We start from the raw sequence: 18,596 nt of genomic DNA, 5'->3' as shown, positions 1-18,596 counted from the left end.
TATCTCAGAGAATCACCTTCGGAGGTGAAGGCAGAGGTCTGAGCAGCAGTGGCATATCAGTGCACAACTCGAGAATAGAATAGAAGCTGGGACACATATGCTATTGTACTTTAAATCCTTTGTCAAAAAATGGTTGCTTTTTTTTTTTCCAGAAGCTATACCATGTTATGAAATGGAACTTCTATATAATCAAGAGATAAACTTTTAAGTTATGCCAACCAAAACACATCGTTTTCATAAATTAGAGAAAAGACTATTAGATAGATAGATAGATAGATAGATAGATAGATATAATCATTGTTAATATATCTGCTCAACCAGCAAAGCTGAGAGTTGGTAGCTAGTGAAATGAACTATATACTTATTTGTAAACAGCTCTACATTCCTGAAACAAAGTGCCGTGTCACAAACTAATTCCTCACAATACAGGTTATAAATCACCGATCCCTGAGGTTGAATTATCTACCAGGAAGTGAACTTAATTTATTTTTCCACCCATTTTCCAGAGATTGTGTTTGGTCCTTTTATATGGGAAGCAAAAGCTTCCACATACCAATTAGAATAAGCAGAAAACAAATAAGCTTTTTACATTTATTCATGAATCAAAATGCTACTTTTTAAATACAGAAGTCTTCCTTTGTCTTAAATCCCACTTTCCACAGTTTCAGTTAAAAAGGGTAAACCAGTGCCTGAAAATAATGAAAAGAAAATGCCAGAAAAAAACAATCCTAAGTTTTAAACGATGTGCTACTCTGTGCACTGTGATAAAATCCCAAGCCATCCATGCTTTCCAACCAGGACAAAACCATCCCGTTGTCCAGCGTCTCTGCTATATGCCATTGGTCACCTAGCCGTCTCCTTGACGACTGTGCTGAGATGGCAGCACTTGTGTCCATGTCACCCTTATTGACTTGACCAGGGCCCCAACGCGTAAGCGTATGAGGCTGGCAGTTCGGATCTGCCAAAGAGAAGCCATAAAGTGCTTCCTTTAAGTGAAACGGTTGTTTGTATAGGAAAAATACAGGTTTTTTTAGGGGTTCAGAGCTATCCCCGGTTTCAGGCATCCACTGGGAGACATGAACACACCCCCAGTGGATAAGGGGATGACTGTGCATTTTCATAAGCAATATCGTCCTTCGAAAATGTACTGTAATCCTACATTTTCTTTTTCCCCTGGTGGCATTCTGCTTTTACTTAACACTCTCATTCATCATTTCGGTGTTGAAGTTCTGAGTAATAAATGTAGCCAATAGAAGCAGCACCAGTAGCTTTCAGAAATGGGCAGCAAGGGCAAAGGTTTCCTTCCAAAGCGCTGTGAAAGCGAACGGCCCGCACTCACCTGCCCACAGGTGCAGGCCGTCGAATCCATAGGAAAAGAGGTCGTCCCCGACGCCGTTCCCGCCCCACTCCTCGCCGCCTCCGGGGTACGGCGAGTACCCTTCCGTGGACGCCCAGCCCACGCGCAGGTGGGTGGCCTCGGCTGTCACGAAGGGCTCCGTGTGGTCCACCATCAGCTCGTAGTACCACTTCTTATACTGAGCAGAGCCTTCGCTGACGCCCAGAAAAATGTTGGGTCTCATGCTGTAAGGGAGAGCACACGCGTGAGAAAATCTGAGCAAACTGCCCACTGTCCGATCTGCCATCTCGCTGTTCTGAGCATTCATCCTGCTCTCCAAAGATATTAAATACGCATTTCTGTAGCTGCTGCAGCATCCCTGAGACAGGCGCCCGCCTCCCAGCTAATGCTCAGGTTGCTTCCAAGTTCCCTGGCAACGTCCCTCATGGGCTAATATTAGTTCTCAATTGCTCTCCAGCATGTTTTATTTCATTAGCCACGTTTAGGATGAGCTGTGCTGTGCAGCCGACCTTCAGAATGAGTTGAGCTCTATGACCCCAAAGAGCTCTGTGTTGGCCACAGTATGAGGCCGAGGCAGGGCACGCTGCTTGTTCACAAAGGAACAAGGTGACTAACCAGCTTTGCTGTTCTCTGTGGCTCCCTGGGAACCGAGGGATCGCTAGCTAGCTGTATTTAACTGCATCTCATGAGGGGTTTTGTGCTTTGTTTTAACACCAGGGGTCAGAGAAGGTCTCAGGAGGCACCCTCATTCACGGTAGGCCTATTCTACAGAGAACCATGAAGGACGTGTTAAGTCAATCGTATTTTAAAAACACAGTATCAAGTCAAACGCCGAGTCCCCACATTTTTGTGTAAAACAGTGAAGTAGTATTCCCTGGGGTGGCTAGATTCAGAGCATCACAGTGTGACTGTATCACAGGTGATATGTAACCATAAGCTGTACTTTTATTATTATCACTGTGACTATTTTGTATAAGGACCAGCTCGGTCTCTGGAGTGAAACCTTAGACCTGTCCAGGTCCCGCATTTCATTCGTCTACAAACTGTGGATGCCAGCACGTGAACACACACAGACAGGCAGAGGGCCTGGTAAGCTCTCAGCACAGCAGCCGGCACCCAGCACTCAATGCTTGATTCCTTGGAAGGTAATCTACCTGCAAATGCAGTTTTATTGGTTATTTGTGGAACTTGTTACATTTTGGACATTCTAATTCAGTATTTTGATTATACTTGAACACTTCAAAGTTGGTATTGAAGGGCAGTGCTTTTAGTTATATGTTCAGACAATGAAGTAGAATTCTGTCCAGCTATTTCCTCTATGGCTATTAGCCTGCTCCCAAGAGGCAGTAACTCAGCGACACAACATTGGCCTGGGATAAATGCCTATTTCTCTCAGATCATCTTTGCTTATTATACCATCTGATGGGTAGAAAACATTCCTATACTTCTATTAAGGAAATTGATTTTTAAAACCAAATAGCATGAAGAGGCCACCAGATGTCTCAGCCACAGAGCTAGCACGTGGATTCCTTGGGTAGGCCACCAGTCTGGTGACTTGACCTGCACGGACCTGCTGACGTGGTTCACGAGGCGTGTCTGCAGTAACAGGTCCCTTCCAGGCAGGAGATTGTCACAGATGAGATGCTGATTGGAGCGGACTGCCACCCCGTGGCAAACACAGAGAGAGCACAGGACGTCCAGAACCTGAGCAGAGAAATCACTGTCAGCTGACTCCAGTCCCTTCCAGACCAAGTGTCAGCAGCACATGGCACAGACGGGAACACATTTCCTCCAGCCACGTCAACAGGACCGCGCTGTGGCCAATCACCTAACCATCGTCCTCCATACACAACCTGAGAACACTCTTCTCCCATTGAGGCCAAGAATAAACATGGAACGATATTACTTGACTATGTAACACCTTTTTAAAGTCATCTCATTTTAAAAACATATTTAAAATGATTCCGAATTCATTTACGGCAATAGCAGGGCTCCCTTACCTTGTGATTTCTTCCATGCTTGTCTAAAAGTGAAATAATGGATTTAATATGCCCTTCTTTGATAATATTTAGCGCTTCTGGACTTTCTACTAGCACACAGTGCAAAACTTCAAGAATACCTAAGATAGAAAAGAATAAGAAAATGTAAGAGTAACTTGTCTACGATGATCAACGTCTTCGCTTGTCCGGAAGTGAGGAGTTCTCGAGTGGGGAAGAGCCGGATCTAGCTCCGTGGTGCATTCAGGCTCACTCTTCATAAACGCAAATGAACAAGGTGAGGCCAGATTGCTCTTCAGAAATAACCAAAACGACACTGACACTGTTACCAGCCAGTAAACAGGTAGCCTACCAAAAGGAAACCATTTCTATTGCGCTGAACCTCTGAGTGTGTTTCAGTGTCTTAAAGGACGTAAACTGGGAGAATGGCACCACCTCCGAGGAGACACTGGGACGCGTACCAGAAGAAGCTTCCAGTCTTTCCAGTCGGCTGACCAGCCAGTCAAGGGAGCCAGAAAACTGGGCACAGTTTTTCCGATTTCCTCTAATGAGAGCCGCTGGAAAAAAAGAAAGATTTCTCACTTGTGTGATTTTCGAGTTCCAATCGCACAAGTAATAGTGGCTCGAAAATGTTGGGTCAAGAACAAAATCCCTCTTCTTTGTATTGAAAGCAACACAAGTACACGCACACCATGGAGAATTAGGAAAAGTGCAGAGGCCTTAGCAGGGAAAGAGCCAGCAGTGCCCATCAGAAGGGATTCCTCTGAGCAGGTAACTGTTCACGGTGGGAGCTGGTAATGAAGGGGAATGGAGAAGCTGGAGTCCTGGGAGTTCCCTCACTTGGAATCCAATACTCATTACTTTTAATTAGCCTGGAGGCAAAATCATTGAATTTCTCTGGAGCTCAGTTTTCTCACCCACATAATGAAGAAGTTAAGAGCACATCAGTTTTCCTCCAAATAAATGCAGCCCCGAGTACAGGAGACAACTAGGAACTGAACCAGGCAGCGGCGGGATGAGTGAAATGATGTCGGGGGAGGGAGGCCTATGGGAAATCACTCTGCAAATCTGTTCCCTGTCTCTCTTCTTCCCATTTAGAGGCTCACAGGAAGCAAGAACTAAAAGGGCTGGGAGCGCCCTGTGATCCTTTTCAACAGACACGGCAGCTGCCCTGAAAACCCAGGCATCCTCCTTACCCAGCAACTCATACAGGGAATTCAGAATGGACTTCCAGGACTCCCCCGCCTCTCGGCCAGCGACCTCGGCAAAGTGGGCGGCGCTGCTGTAGACGTGCAGCCGGTCCACGCACTGGAGCACGAGGCTGATCATCCCCTGCGAGGGCAGACAAACCACGTCAGAAACGCCGGGTCTGCTCACACACGAAATGCAAAGCGGTGGTGAGTCCATCCGTCACTAAGAAAACTGAGGTCACTTATTTGGGGGACCAACAGCAACAACACCTGCGTGACAGACAACGTGGGATGGGGCCGCTGGCCTGGTAGCCGGATCGACGGCTCAGCTTGGGGGGCCTCGCTGAGAATCTAGGACAGCCGTCCTGGCCTTTGGACCCTCCCGTGTGGTCCTGCTACTATTCTGTCTGTAAATTACGGCACTTCCACTCTTTTGGCATAGCTTTCATGAAATACAACCATATGTGGAAACTCACTATGAGCAAAAGGAAGCAGTGGGGTCGGTGTGTCCAGGCAGGGGCCTGGCGCTCTGGCGAGCGGCCCTCTCCTGGGCAGCCTCCATCCCAACACAAGCTCCCTGTCCTCCTGGGGCAGCCCCGGGAGCGGGGAGAAGCTGCATTCACTCAGACACCAGAGAGCCTGCTTTTACATGAGTAACACGAAGCAAGAACAGGGCAGCGAGTGGCCAATGTGAAGCGAAGGCCGAGGAGACAGTAACACACGGTCCTTTGCCAGGGGCGTGAGGAGAGGAGTTCCCAGGACACGGACAGAGATGACAACCATCGCCACCTCCAAGGCCTGGTTCCTGCAGCCAGTACAGTGCACCTGCTGCTCTGATGGCTAAGGGCGAGGTGCCAGGTAGAGTCCCCACTGAGGCCCGGTTTCCCAGGAGGAGAGCGGAGAGGAGGCTGGTGGGGAGCACCTCACCTCCTCCTGGAAGAGGTTCTGCCGGTTCTTCAGGGCCCGCAGCCGGTTCTGCCTGTCCTCGTGCTCCAGGTGCTCGGCCGGCGGGTGCAGGTAGCTGATGAGGTCCCGCAGGCTCAGGCTGACCGACTCGATGGGCAGGTCCACCGGGGGCGCCTTCGCCTTCCTGCCCAGAGCATCCAGGCCCCTAAAGGAATGCACCATTACTCTCATCGGTGACTCACAGTTTTATGTAGGACTTTAGTTCCTAGATTTTTAAAGCTTTTCCCTCTCTCCCAATACCACTGTAAATATGGTTTTATTTCACGAAAGTTCTGCCGCCAAAAGTGGTATTTGATTCACAAATATATTTATTTATAACACAGTCAAACTCATCTCTCATCATACTGAACCAAATAAACTCACAGATGACTCAAATACAGTATCTATATTTGAAAACTAAGGGGAAGCAATAGTAAATGCCTGGTATTTTTTTAATTTACCTAGTGGAACATACCTGCCATTAAAAATAGAACCATTCAATTACTTCCCAGGAGAAACTCAAGCAGTAATTAATATATTCAAATGAAAAACTGTATATTCCTTCATGTATACATAATGTTATCTTAAAAAACACCAGTACTGGGAGAAATTTATCTAGAGAGAACCCAGAAGGGTCTTGAGGGCCAATATTTAGAAACCAGCCGATTTTCATTATCTAGATGCTCAAGTTTAAGGATGCAGCGCCCGGGACTGATAATTTTGACATTTTCTTGTTCCACTGTGTTTGGCTGGGGGAGAAGGAGCTGTTAGCTGCTGACACTCACTGCCACTCTGTTTAAAAAGATATTCTAATGATGTTCACTCGTACAATTCACTTGGTAACCAGGAAACAATATGTTAAATACTTTCCTATTATTACCTGAAAGAAATGTATTTAAAATTGAATTTAAAGATGGCATCATGTTGCATTTTTCTAGCCTTTGAAGGAACACGTATTATTGGCATGGACGTGTGTGGATTGGTTGAGCTTTCTGAGATTCTGATTTTAAAGCTTTGAGATCTACCCACCATAGCGTACTTTAGGATTAAGTATTTGTAGATTCAGTCAGGAAATTGAGGTCAAGTGTCAAATAGCCACCCCAACGAAGGACATGCCATGTACCTTATGAACCTGTTGAAAAGGAAGACGGTGCTCCGGATGACCCGTGCGGTCCGCGACTCCTCGTGCTGCGACCTGGACAAGTTGATGCCGTCGTCCATGTGGCCTTCGTGATGCATGATGGCCTGCGAGGAAGCACGTGGACCGCCATCACCCCAACACCTCCCTTCCCAACGGGGCTAAGAAGGTGCATGCGCACTCAGAGGGGCATAACAGTACACAGAACCAAGACTATCAACTGTTGTGTTTGATGTAAAATGATATGCAGAGACCCCTGGACCACCTAGGCATTTAGTTCTTGTTTTAAAGAATTAACCCATTTATTGGACTGAGATGAGCAGAACAAACACCAGAGTGTCTTCACACTCGTGTTCAGGGACTGCTCCGAGTCTAACCCTCCGAGGGAAGCAGCCAAGGAAGCCATCCGGCTTCAGCAGGCCGTGAGCTGAGCAGACGGGTAATGAGGAGTGCTCAGCCAAGTTCCTGAGGCATGCAGGTTCTGTAAAACCACGTTTTCATGTTGTTTTTCTTGCTAGGCATTTAAACTTACTGTGAGAGGACCACATGTGAAGAGACAAGCGCAGAAACCTTAAGTCAGTGGTCGGCAAACGCATTAGTCAACAGAGCCAAATGTCAACAGAACAACGATTGAAATTTCTTCGGAGAGCCAGATTTTTTAAACTTAAACTTCTTCTAACGCCACTTCTTCAACATAGACTCGCGCAGGCCGTGGTATTTTGTGGAAGAGCCACACTTAAGGGGCCGAATAGCCGAATGAGGCTCGAGAGCGGCGGTTTGACAACCACTGCCTTAAAAGAGCAGTTAAATGGTTCTCCCAAAGTGAGCAGTGGGAACACCCGGAGCAGGAAGAGAAGGCCATGGCACCTCCACATCCGCCCAGAGCTCCCTTCCTGCCCTGCCCCCCACAACGGTCCCCACCTTCTCACTTCTCACAGCGAAGGTCACTTGGGTTCTTTATATAAATGGAACCACGAAGTGGGCAGCCACAGGTGCCCAGCTTCCTTCATTCAACACTTTCAGCAAGATAGCTGGCATCTAACCGGGTGTACTGAGTGAAGATTAGTAAGGAGGACTAAAACTATAAAACTGTCTAGAAAGCAATGCAAAATGGAACACGCATGTTGAGAATGAACGTCAGCAGGTGGCTGAGAGTGTTAGCTACCTCTGTCTGCCTTGAGTTTGTATATTTTAGCCATAAGAGATGGGGGTTCTCTCGCCTCTCACCTTGCGTTGTATGGCTCCCATCCTCACAGACTTCACGTCCACAGCCTGGTACGTCAGCCACAGGCCTGTGCTCACATGTTGTATGTAGCAGACCGAGTCTCCGTACTTGATCTCAGAGGTTCCCATGCCATCAACTTCTTTTCTCACCCCTGCATCCAATTTTTCCTAAGATAGGGGAAAAAGATTTAGCAAGTTTCTAAAATACGACTTTTTCTTGAAAGAACTTTGCCTTGTTGCAAATAAGTTCCTTGAAAATTTCAGCCTTCTGAAGTCCCCTGAAATAATAATGGTCAAATATTTTATTCTAGCAGCACAACCTCTACTGAATATTTGAGTAGAAAATTATAAAAATTAACGTATTCCTGAATAACTCACACTGACAGGAAATTATTTTAGCCATAACAAAATTTTATATTGCCCAATGACAAACTCCAAACTAGATATCTTAAAATCAGTTCAGGCTTCATATTGTTTCCCAATTATTTTTTTCTTTATTTGTACCTATTAGCATAGGTACGTGGGACAGGAAATCTGGTTTTGAGTCCAGTCTCTGCCACTTACTACCTCTGTGACCTTAGAAAAGTTAAACAAAGCTTTTTAAGCCTCAGTTTTCTCGGCTGTAAATAAAGCTAACAAACATATTGGAAAACATGATAATGCATGTAAATATTTCAGCAGTATCTAGATTAAAATAAACTTAATTTTTTACTATTTTGCCTATGAAAACGATGATGATAACAAGGATGTTAATGCTTTCTTTAGAACTATTCAGAACTACTGTAACTCAGTTTCCTAAAATGCAATTTCCAACTTAAACGACGGAGTTACTGGCTCCTAAAGAGCCACTAGGCTTCCTCCTTCTGTTCTGAAGCAGCAGCCAATGCTCTGATACCAGCTGTTTCCTTCAAATCCCTACATTTTAATGCTGCCTCCTTCAACACGCTCCCTTCTCATGGACACAAACAGCAGTGTGGTGGATGCCAGAGGGAAGGGGATGGGTGATGAATGGGACATAAAATATGGTGACAGGAGATTGACTTTGGGTGTGGGCACATGGTGCAATATACAAATCGTATAGCATAGAAACCCACACTTTGTCCTAGCTGGTTGGCTCAGTGGATAGAGCATCGGCCCGAAGACTGAAGTGTCCTGGTTTCAATTCCAGTCAAGGGCACGTACCTGGAATGCAGGCTGGATCCCCAGCCTTGGTCAGGGCGCATGTGGGAGGCAACCAACCTATGTGTTTCTCTCTCCCACTCTCTCTCTTCACTTGCTCTAAAAATCAATGGGAAAATACCCTCAGGTGAGGATTAAAAAAATAAAAATAAATTTAAAAAATAGTATCTAAGCTTCATACGTTTGAACGACAATTAAATGAGATAATACATATAAGATACTTAGCACATTATTTGGCCCATAAATTAACCGTTACTCTTATTTTCACTGTGTGTTTTTCAAAGCATCTAAAATATGTTTTGAACCAAGAATAAAAATCCCAAACAAAAATAGCATCCTAAAAACTATGTCCTAAAAATGATTTTGTTCTATTTTTTTTATTTGTTCCATAATCCTTGTGATCTCATTGGCAGTCTGATTTGAGTCTTATTTCATCACTTCGACAGCAGCATGTTTCTATTTGTGGTGCATGGGAGAAGGAAAAGTGGAGGAAATCCCCAAAGAAGCATATTTTAGAGGCATTTTAGGCTAAAAAATTACATCTTGGGGGAATATAATACATATGTGATTGGCACGATCTACCCTTATCATAAACAAGTAATTTTAGAAAGCAATAAAAAGACTTACTCTATCTCCTGGGGGGAAAAATTATCATTACCAAATTGGCCATTATTTTACAATCAGAATTCTACTGTGATTTTAAAATTAAAATGTCTTCTTGGCCTTCAGTTTCACCTTCTCTTCTCTCAACCACATTACCACGTGCAGTTATCACTGAGTTAAACAAGTGGAGTGTGTTTGGCAGCAAGTCAGTAACAACCTGCTTAGGACAGCAGCTCTCCAAACATGAGTGCCAGGCAGGAGGCCAGACCCAGAGAAACTGAAGACTTCATTAAAAAGTGATGCTGGGCCCTGGCCAAGGTTTCTCAGTGGTTAGAGTGTTGGCCCGGGCACCAGAGAGTCACAGGTTCGATTCCCAGCTACGGGCACATATGTGGATTGCAGGTCCGATCTCCGCCCGCATGTGGGAGGCAACCTATTGTAGCTCAGTCACATCAATGTTTCTCTCTCTCTCTCTACCCCTCCCTCTCTTCCACTCTAACTAAAAAAAATTTTTTTAAATAATAATGGAAAAAAATATCTTTATTCCTCTGGTGAGCATTTAAAAGGAAAAAGTGGTGCTGGGATCCCTGGTCTCTGTACTTCCTGTGTAAGCTACGACATTGCAAAATGGCCCACATCCAGAAATAGCCGCCATTCTCCAAGTGCATATTAGGAGAGAGATTTGGAGGAAAAAATGTTTCAAAGGCTATTGTTTGGGCAAGAACTTTAATTCAGAATGTTTGAAAATATTCACAGCGTTTGAGCCAGTATGTCCAGTTCCAGGATCCATCAGAGAAACAAGTCAAAAATGTGCACAGAACATGTCCAAGAATGTCAGGGCGGTGGTTATGTTTTCCTTAACTGATTTTTTTTTTTTTTTGTCACAAAGAAATGTGGCTATTGACACAGGCAGAATAATCCGGAGATGGACTTGTCTGAAGTCAAACAAAACTTTTCCTGCACTCGTGTTCCCACACACCTTCTATTTTGATCTTTCTTAAGTATTCAAAGGTAAAAAGTTAGAGCAGCCCTTCCATATCAAGCACATAGAAACATGCAAACTCAGAGACTTATTTAAATTAAAACAGTAGCTGAAACCAGTTTGGCTCAGTGGCTAGAGCGTTGGTCTGCAGACTGAAAGGTCTCAGGTTCGATTCCAGTCAAGGGCATGTACCTTGGTTGCAGGCACATCCCCAGAAGGGGGTGAGCAGGAGGCAGCTAGTCGATGATTCTCTCATCGATGTTTCTAACTCTCTATCCCTCCCTCTTCTTCTCTGTAAAAAATCAATAAAATATATATTTTTTTAAATAAATTAAAACAGTAAAATTTTGTGATCACAGCTTGCATTTTCTTTGCTCACCAGCATCCGAAGGAAGCGTGGGGGGTCTACTTACAGCACTGCCTGTGCGGCTCACCTTGGAAGAGCGGAAGGTGAAGGCCGTGGACTTCACGTCGGCCTTCTCTTTGTCCATGAGCAGAAGGTTCTTGTCTTCCAGGAGACTCAGGTACTTGCCCGTGGTGACGTGCCGCAGTCGGAAAGGCTGGCCCCACCGTATGTGGCTCCCGCTCCACCTGCAGACACAGGGCAGACTCCGTCCATCAGCAGCCACAGCCACAGGCAAACAGCAAGTAACGTGTGTCAGCCATGATAGAAGGTGTCCTGCATATACCGTCTTATTGAATGGTCTCAGAACCGCTGTGGCTGGTGGTATTCACGTCAGTTCACACATAGCAAAACAGTAATTCAGATGATTACATGACATTCAACATTACACAGCCACTAGCGAGCAGAAGTGAAATTTAACTCTAGGTCTTCTGACTCTCAATATGACACAAATAAGAAATAACTCATTTCTCTAATAAATGCACAGTGGCTTCGTTATTCCAGCCTCTTTGCTGACTCGGCTGTTATCTGTGAGTAAACACAGAGACTGGCAGAAATGGTCTAGTGCCCTGGTTCGCGTTCAGGCCTCCTCCGTCGCCCAGGTGCCCCCAGAAGGCTCAGTCCAGAGCTTGCCAGAACTGAAGTGAGCGACAAGCTTGTCTCCAAAGCTACCTCGCTGGCCCAGCAGCATTCTGCACTGACCAGATGAGACGCTACAAAACCCAATGAGGCTGAAGACGAAAGCAGCTGACCTACCACCCGGTGACCTGGGGCTCGTAAAGGATCAATAGCGGCAGGAAGGGGAAGGGGAAGGGAACCGAACGGCACGTGGGCTGCATTCAGAGCCGCTACTCACGCAACTCTCAGCGTCTCCAGTCTCCACAGGGAGCGGGCGTGGACAGACACGGCCCCACCTTCATAATGTACAGTTCTGTTTTCAAAAAGAGAGAAGCCCAATTTTAACGTGTGTCATTCTTGGACTCAATTTTTCAAGCTAATTAAAAGATAAAAGCAAAGGGAAACCTTTGCATAAACAGGGAAAGCCACACTTTTTCGAGAAGACAATAGAGCCGGAAATAAAAATAACCAAAGACAATAACAGTGATCCACATAAGTCTGCCCTCAATAAACACTCGATGTAAACACATCCCTGATCATTCTCTCCTCTAATCCCGTTTCATTCCCTCTCCAACTCCCCCTCCACCATCTCCCCCTGTGTATATACTCACCTTACTCACTTAACTCACGTCCTTAAAAGTACTCAGCTATAACTTTAGGTGTAGTTTAATATATTATTAAACACATTCATATTTGGAGTTTTCAAGTTTATTCTAGATACTTAAGCACATTCTAATATTTTAGTATAACAATTTGAAAAATGATAATAGAAAAGTATAAATATCGCCGAAACCGGTTTGGCTCAGTGGTAGAACGTCGGTCTGCGGACTGAAAGGTCCCAGGTTCAATTCCGGTCAGGGGCATGTACGTTGGTTGCGGGCACATCCCCGGTAGGGGGTGTGCAAGAGGCAGCTGGTCGATGTTTCTCTCTCATTGACGTTTCTAGCTCTCTATCTCTCTCCCTTCCTCTCTGTAAAAAATCAATGAAATATATTTTTTTTAAAAAAGTATAAATATCACCAAAAATCGGGACTGTTTTAAAACGCCGCGGGGCGCGGGACAAATTGTTAAAAATCGGGACTGTCCCGCCAAAAGCGGGACGTCTGGTCACCTTACTGTGTATGTTATTATAAGAAATGACCTTTCTAAACTAAAAACATGTAAGAAATCATCCAGATGGCACCTGCTCTCACAGTGACCCCTTGTTTATGTATTAACCTTATCAGATTCATCCGTGAATTCGTGAGGCAAAGCAGAGCATTCACATCGTCTTCGCTGTTTTTGTTTTTGTATTGTTTGTGCACTTTCTCCAGAGATCTGGACTACATCAATCTCGGTCGAATGCCAAATAAAATTAACATGAGAGAGGTATGATAATCACATAAAACATGAGGAACGTGGTCAGTTCCATGATCTATGGCAGCAAACGGGAGGTAATAAAAAAAAGGTCGTCAACTTTTGTACGATTGGAGAAATCTGATTTTGAAACTGAATTCGAGACTAAATGTTCCAGAAAGGGAATGAATCAGAACCGATGACCATTTAATGAAGTTTTAAGTAGATTGCTTCATGTGTTCACTCCTCCCACTCAGTTTAATTCCATGCTTCGTCTGTGTTTTAATTTTGTCAGCGATTCTGCTGATAGGTGATAAAAAACGAACGAGAGGAAAAACTGCAAAGGAGGCCAACAAATGGGTCATGCAGGGGACAGAGGAACGTGACAGGCCCACTTTCGCTTACGCTGCTGGCCTGAACAGGCATTGCCTTAATTTTAAAAATTATGTCAAGGCAAGAAAACCAAGGCGTGGGGCGCCGGGCTCACCCACCTCCGCTGCTCCTCCCCGTGCTCCCCAGAGGGGACGGTGAGGCACTCGTCCATGTGTCCGTGCAGCAGCCTCAGGACGTCACCGCCAATCAGGTACCCTGCGAGGACAAAACTCAGTCTGTATCGGCTGCCATGCTCGAGTGGCAGCTGGACAGGTCCCTTGGCCCGGTCCTCTATGTTCTTAGAGAACCAGCTGGTCCGATCTTCTTTGTACTTAGAGAGCCAGCAGTCTAGCAAGGCTTGTGCTCCTGACCACACAGTTCCACCTGCCTGCTGCTGGTGGGCCTGAGCCTCAGAGTCCCAGAGTGAGTGACATTCCCACTGGAAATACCAACTCAACCACATAAAACCCTCCATTAAACATACATGCATGGCTGAAACCGGTTTGGCTCAGTGGATAGAGCGTCAGCCTGCGGACTGAAGGGTCCCAGGTTCGATTCCGGTCAGGGGCATGTATCTTGGTTGCGGGCACGTCCCCAGTGGGGGTGTTTAGGAGGCAGCTGATTGGTTTCTAACTCTCTCTCTCTCTTCCTCTCTGTAAAAAAATCAAAATATATATATATTTTTAAAAACATACATGCGTGGACAGGCTCAGACTTGAACCTGTGCGGGTGACAGTAACCAGGACAAACGCAGGTGTCCCAGAACCCCTGACGCATAGGCATGTTGGGACCCCACTCTAAGCCACCCGCCCTGGAAGATGGGAAACCTGGACATCCGCCTCATTGAGCAAAACCCCGGGGCCAGAACCCTGGGGCAAGCGGCCCCCAGGCGGCCAGCACAGAAAGCCACACAATAAACACAGCTGACCACAGCGTACAAGTAGCCGTTTCAATGGGAGTCCTGAGTGCCATCGCCTCACTTACAGAATAGGTGGACACAGCGCTGGCTAACAGCCAGCTCAGGGTCACAGACACCCTGTGTCAAGGACAAGCCCTCCCTGCAGGGGCTGTACCTTGGGCTGCTTCACTTCCGGAGCTGATGGGGGCCACACTCCAGAGCGTCAGCTGGAAAGCGGCGTCCACGTGCAGGCTGCCGCTGCCGCTGCCATAGGACAGGTGCTGCGGGGAGAGGGGCAGAGGGCTTGGCCTGGCTGCGGGCGGACTCAGCACGCACATGCTTCTGCCCACGCACACCAGCACGCACTGGACCTGCACACACAGAGTCTCTGTGTCAGCCCTGTCACTCAACACGAAGAAGCCGGTAGAAAAAGATTAGTTCCTATTTGTCTGTAGGTATTTCCCCTCTTCATTCTACGTAAGAGTTACTAACGTAAGCCACTAATCAGAAAAAGATGAATACACTAAAATAAATCGATTCATTAAAGCAGACTATTTTGTAGTAAGGCCCACCGATGAGCAAAGTTATCCAGATAGTGGGTACTTACCATAATTATAATTCTATAATTGGTTTACCTATCACACTGCGGTGTCTTTTTACAACGATGCAGGTGAAATCTCTAGGACCAATGTCTTAGTTTTATGAGGTTATGAACGTTTATCTGCAGCTTGGCACCACAGCCATTGGATGGCGATGTTTTCTAATAGGTATCTAAAACCAAGACAACCACATTTTCTCCAAAACTCAGACAGTACAAATTTCAGATTTCCCTCCTTAAAAATAAAAATGAGTGAAATATCCTATTTAACATTTTAAGAGCCATAATAGGCGAGTCCTCAAATTCAGAGAAAAGAAAAATTGTGAAAGCACTCTAGAATTTTACAGCAGGTTATTTTACCACCTGGCTCCGTGAGAATTGCAGACAGACCCTGTTCTTGGGGTCATCTCAGCAGACATCACCGATATTCCTGGAATGTTTCCGTAGCACTTCTCCAACGCTGGTGACGGATGACAGCCTCAGCTCTCAAAGATCCCCTCGTACTTGAACTTGCCCAGAAACCAGCCCTCCCAGTTGCATGAGGAGCATGAAGGCGCAGCAGGAGCATCAGGTCCCGCGGGCCCTCACACCCAGGGACTCTCTCACCTAATACGTTATTCTCGAGGCATCAGCAAAAACAGGCATTGCACTCTTTCTCTGTTTACAAATAAAACATATGTCTTCTGTTTCCACAAACAAGAAAAATATGTTTTCCTCCGTAGCAATCAGTACACCATGTAACTAAGTGGATCTCGCTTTCCCATCCTGTTCGCTGTCTGACAGGTTCCCAGCAGTTGCCCTGGCATCCAGCAATATGATTCAATAAACAAAGACGTGCAGAAGCAGAACCCTTCACAGTCACAGTAGCATACAGTTAAAATAAGTTACATATACCTATTTCACTGGCCTGAGCCAAAACAGCATGCACCCGTACACACGTACACACACACACACGGAGTTGCTTCTCTCATCAGATGGAGGTTCAGGCTTGATTTAATCAAGTCTCCTGGATAATTTGCAATCTACACCTTAAAGAGGCCGTTTTATTGACCTTCATGCATCATCTCACAAGTCCGTGCCAGACTCTCCGCACTTACCAAGTACCTTTCGGAGGACACGCTCACTAAGATGAGGTCATCGCCAACGCGCACCTTCTCCCCCTCGGACCGCTGCTTGGAGGCGGGGTGTATGGTCCACCAGCAAGCCTCGCCTGCAGGAGGGGCGAGCGACACAGAGCAGCCTTAGTGCAAAACCCACATGCTTAGCCGGTGGCTCCAAATGACAATGAGAAACAAAAGAAGTCTTCGCAGTCAGTCTCCTTAACATAAACTTGTTCTGTCCACACCACCTTCAGGAATTTGGATTTTAATGCAACTTACTATCTTAGACCATGAAATTAAAAAGAAGTAGGCCAATTAGCTTAGGATAAGACACATGGAAACATACAGCTTGTCATAGAACTGATTGCGACGATTTTGGAAGTCTGGTGTCTTTTGCCCTATTAAGAATTGGTTTAAAATGATCTTTATTTATGCTACATAAGGCGAAATTCACCGGTCCTGCAGACCTGACTTCATTCTTTATGAAAGCATATGTTGCACACTTTTCATGTTACCCTGTGATAATTAGATGTTTTCAACTGTTATCTAAATTTTACTATTCTATGCCTTATCTTATTTTGTTATTTTAAAAATGTGTTTGTTTCTATTAATCTAAATCTAACATAAAAAAGAACCCCAGCCGAAACCGGTTTGGCTCAGAGGATAGAGGTCACTGAAAGGTCCCGGGTTCGATTCCGGTCAAGGGCAGGTACCTTGGCTGCGGGCACATCCCCAGTAGGGAGTGTACAAGAGGTAGCTGATCGATGATTCTCTCTCATCGGTGTTTCTAACTCTCTATCCCTCTCTCTTCCTCTCTGTAAAAAAATCAATAAAATATATATTAAAAAAAAAAAAAGATGAAGAACCCCAGTATAGAAAGGCACATTATAGCAATAGCTGGGTGTAATCAAATAATTCTTCCTGGAACAAGCCATGCACAAGCCTCAGGAGCTGCATGCCCACCGCCCATTCTTCATGTTTCAGTGCTGTCACCTGAGACACACACCAGCACACAATTCCTCAGACTTGTCATACTTCCTTTTAAAAAATAAATGCAAATTCTATCCAAAATGTTCTATCTAACATTCTCATCTAGAAATGGGAATATCTTTAGTGACTTGTTATCTAATAATTTGCACTCTCTCCGTTTTCTCAGCTTTATCATTTTTCCATAACACCTGTTTTTCTTCTTTCTGATCCCCCAGTGCCAATATGTGAGTCCCATAACAGCGGGGCCTTCCCTGTTTGGCTCACGGGGGTTTCCCCGGATGCTAGCATTTTTGTTTTTAATGCTCTGGCACGCAATAAAAATTCATTTTGCATAAATGAGTAAATGAATCAGCAAATGCTATTTCTTTTCTTAATATATTTTTATTGATTTCAGAGAGGAAGGGAGAGAAAGAAAGATCAGTGATGAGAGAGACTCACTGATCAGCTGCCCTCTGCATGCTCAACACTGGGGATCAGGTCTGCAACCCGGGCATGTGCCCAGACGGAATCCATCCGTGATCTCCTGGTTCACAGGTTGACGCTCAACCACTGGGCCACAGAGTCTGGGCAATTTCCTAAGCATGCTTACAGTCAATACGTAATCTGTGCTCTGAGCAGCTATTCTCACACAAACCACCGTCCTACTTGAGTGTCACCTTGCAGAATTCCTTGTCTTCACTCACTCAATTCACATTTGTAGAGTTGTAAGGAATTTTTCATTCATTCATTCAAACATTGATAAAGTGATCACTACTGGTCCATCATTGCTTTGTTCATAAGCCGCCCAGGGCACATTAATACGTATGATCAAAGCCAACAGGGCTCACCTGTTGTGTCCTCTTGCAAGCCAACGTCAAAGGCCAGCTTGTCCGTTGAAGACCGGGAGGTGGACAGGCAGCACAGATACTAAAGGACACAGAAGAGCAGCTGTCACTCAACGGTTCTAGTCCCACCCAGTGTCACTCTGACTCGTGTTGGTATCACAGTGAAACATGGATGCTTCTGGACAAAGTCCCGGTTTTCCCAGTGAGAGGGAACACACATGCAGGGCCTCCTCGGAGCAGTGAAATTCGGACATAAGCACATATGACACATGTATGTACTGAATTGAACCAGGGGGCACAGCCTGAGAGGGGCTCGGGGGGCCAAGTGGATGACTGGGTGCGAGAAGGAGCTGATGTGGACAAAGAGAGAGACATCTAGTCAGGAAGGAGGGGAGTGAGTGGAAAGTGCAATGCACAGGCAGCTTTTTATATTCTCTTTCAGTAAACAGACTTTAATAAATAAACTTAAAACAACATCAGAGATGAGAAATGGGTCTTATTTTACCCTTGCACATGTGTCAAACACAAGGCCCGCGGGCCAAATCCAGCCCGCCAGGCCTTGCAATGTGGCCCGCACCGCGCTGTCATCACTGCACTCCGCTGTCAGTTTATGACATTGTCAGTTTATGACTGTTCAGCAAACCATTCGGCCCGCGATTTAGGCTGGATTTTAGATTCTGACCCCTTCTCTGATTGAGTTCGACACCCCTGGTCTATCGTAAGTGAGACACTAAAAACAGGGGTCATCCGGTGACAGAACTGAAGGACCGTAAAGGTCACCTAAGCTGCTCCTCATCCTGCAAGCGGGAGAACTAAGCAGGGTGCAGGTCGTAAGGGGCACAG

At 45.7% G+C, this 18,596-nt stretch overlaps 1 protein-coding gene across 1 annotated transcript in view; it reads right to left on the bottom strand.

Moving 5' to 3' along the window:
• The window catches only part of RYR2 (ryanodine receptor 2), a 167,256-nt gene that overhangs the window by 111,392 nt on the left and 37,268 nt on the right, over nt 1-18,596 (bottom strand). Inside the window, exons 7-20 of the mRNA XM_084868643.1 lie at nt 17,757-17,835; nt 15,937-16,049; nt 14,417-14,522; nt 13,463-13,559; nt 11,875-11,949; nt 11,050-11,206; nt 7,855-8,019; nt 6,613-6,734; nt 5,472-5,655; nt 4,551-4,686; nt 3,816-3,911; nt 3,358-3,476; nt 2,928-3,061; nt 1,340-1,581 (exon numbers count right to left, since the gene is read on the bottom strand). Of these exons, the coding sequence (XP_084724769.1) occupies nt 1,340-1,581; nt 2,928-3,061; nt 3,358-3,476; nt 3,816-3,911; nt 4,551-4,686; nt 5,472-5,655; nt 6,613-6,734; nt 7,855-8,019; nt 11,050-11,206; nt 11,875-11,949; nt 13,463-13,559; nt 14,417-14,522; nt 15,937-16,049; nt 17,757-17,835 (1,825 nt within the window). The remainder of the gene's footprint in view (nt 1-1,339; nt 1,582-2,927; nt 3,062-3,357; nt 3,477-3,815; nt 3,912-4,550; nt 4,687-5,471; nt 5,656-6,612; nt 6,735-7,854; nt 8,020-11,049; nt 11,207-11,874; nt 11,950-13,462; nt 13,560-14,416; nt 14,523-15,936; nt 16,050-17,756; nt 17,836-18,596) is intronic.

The sequence above is a fragment of the Pipistrellus hanaki genome (genome assembly GCF_964339955.1).
Source record: "Pipistrellus hanaki genome assembly, chromosome: 20".
Classification (NCBI taxonomy): Eukaryota; Metazoa; Chordata; class Mammalia; order Chiroptera; family Vespertilionidae; genus Pipistrellus; species Pipistrellus hanaki.
Note: the sequence above shows the minus strand (reverse complement) of the source record. Positions and strands in the feature narration are given on the sequence as shown.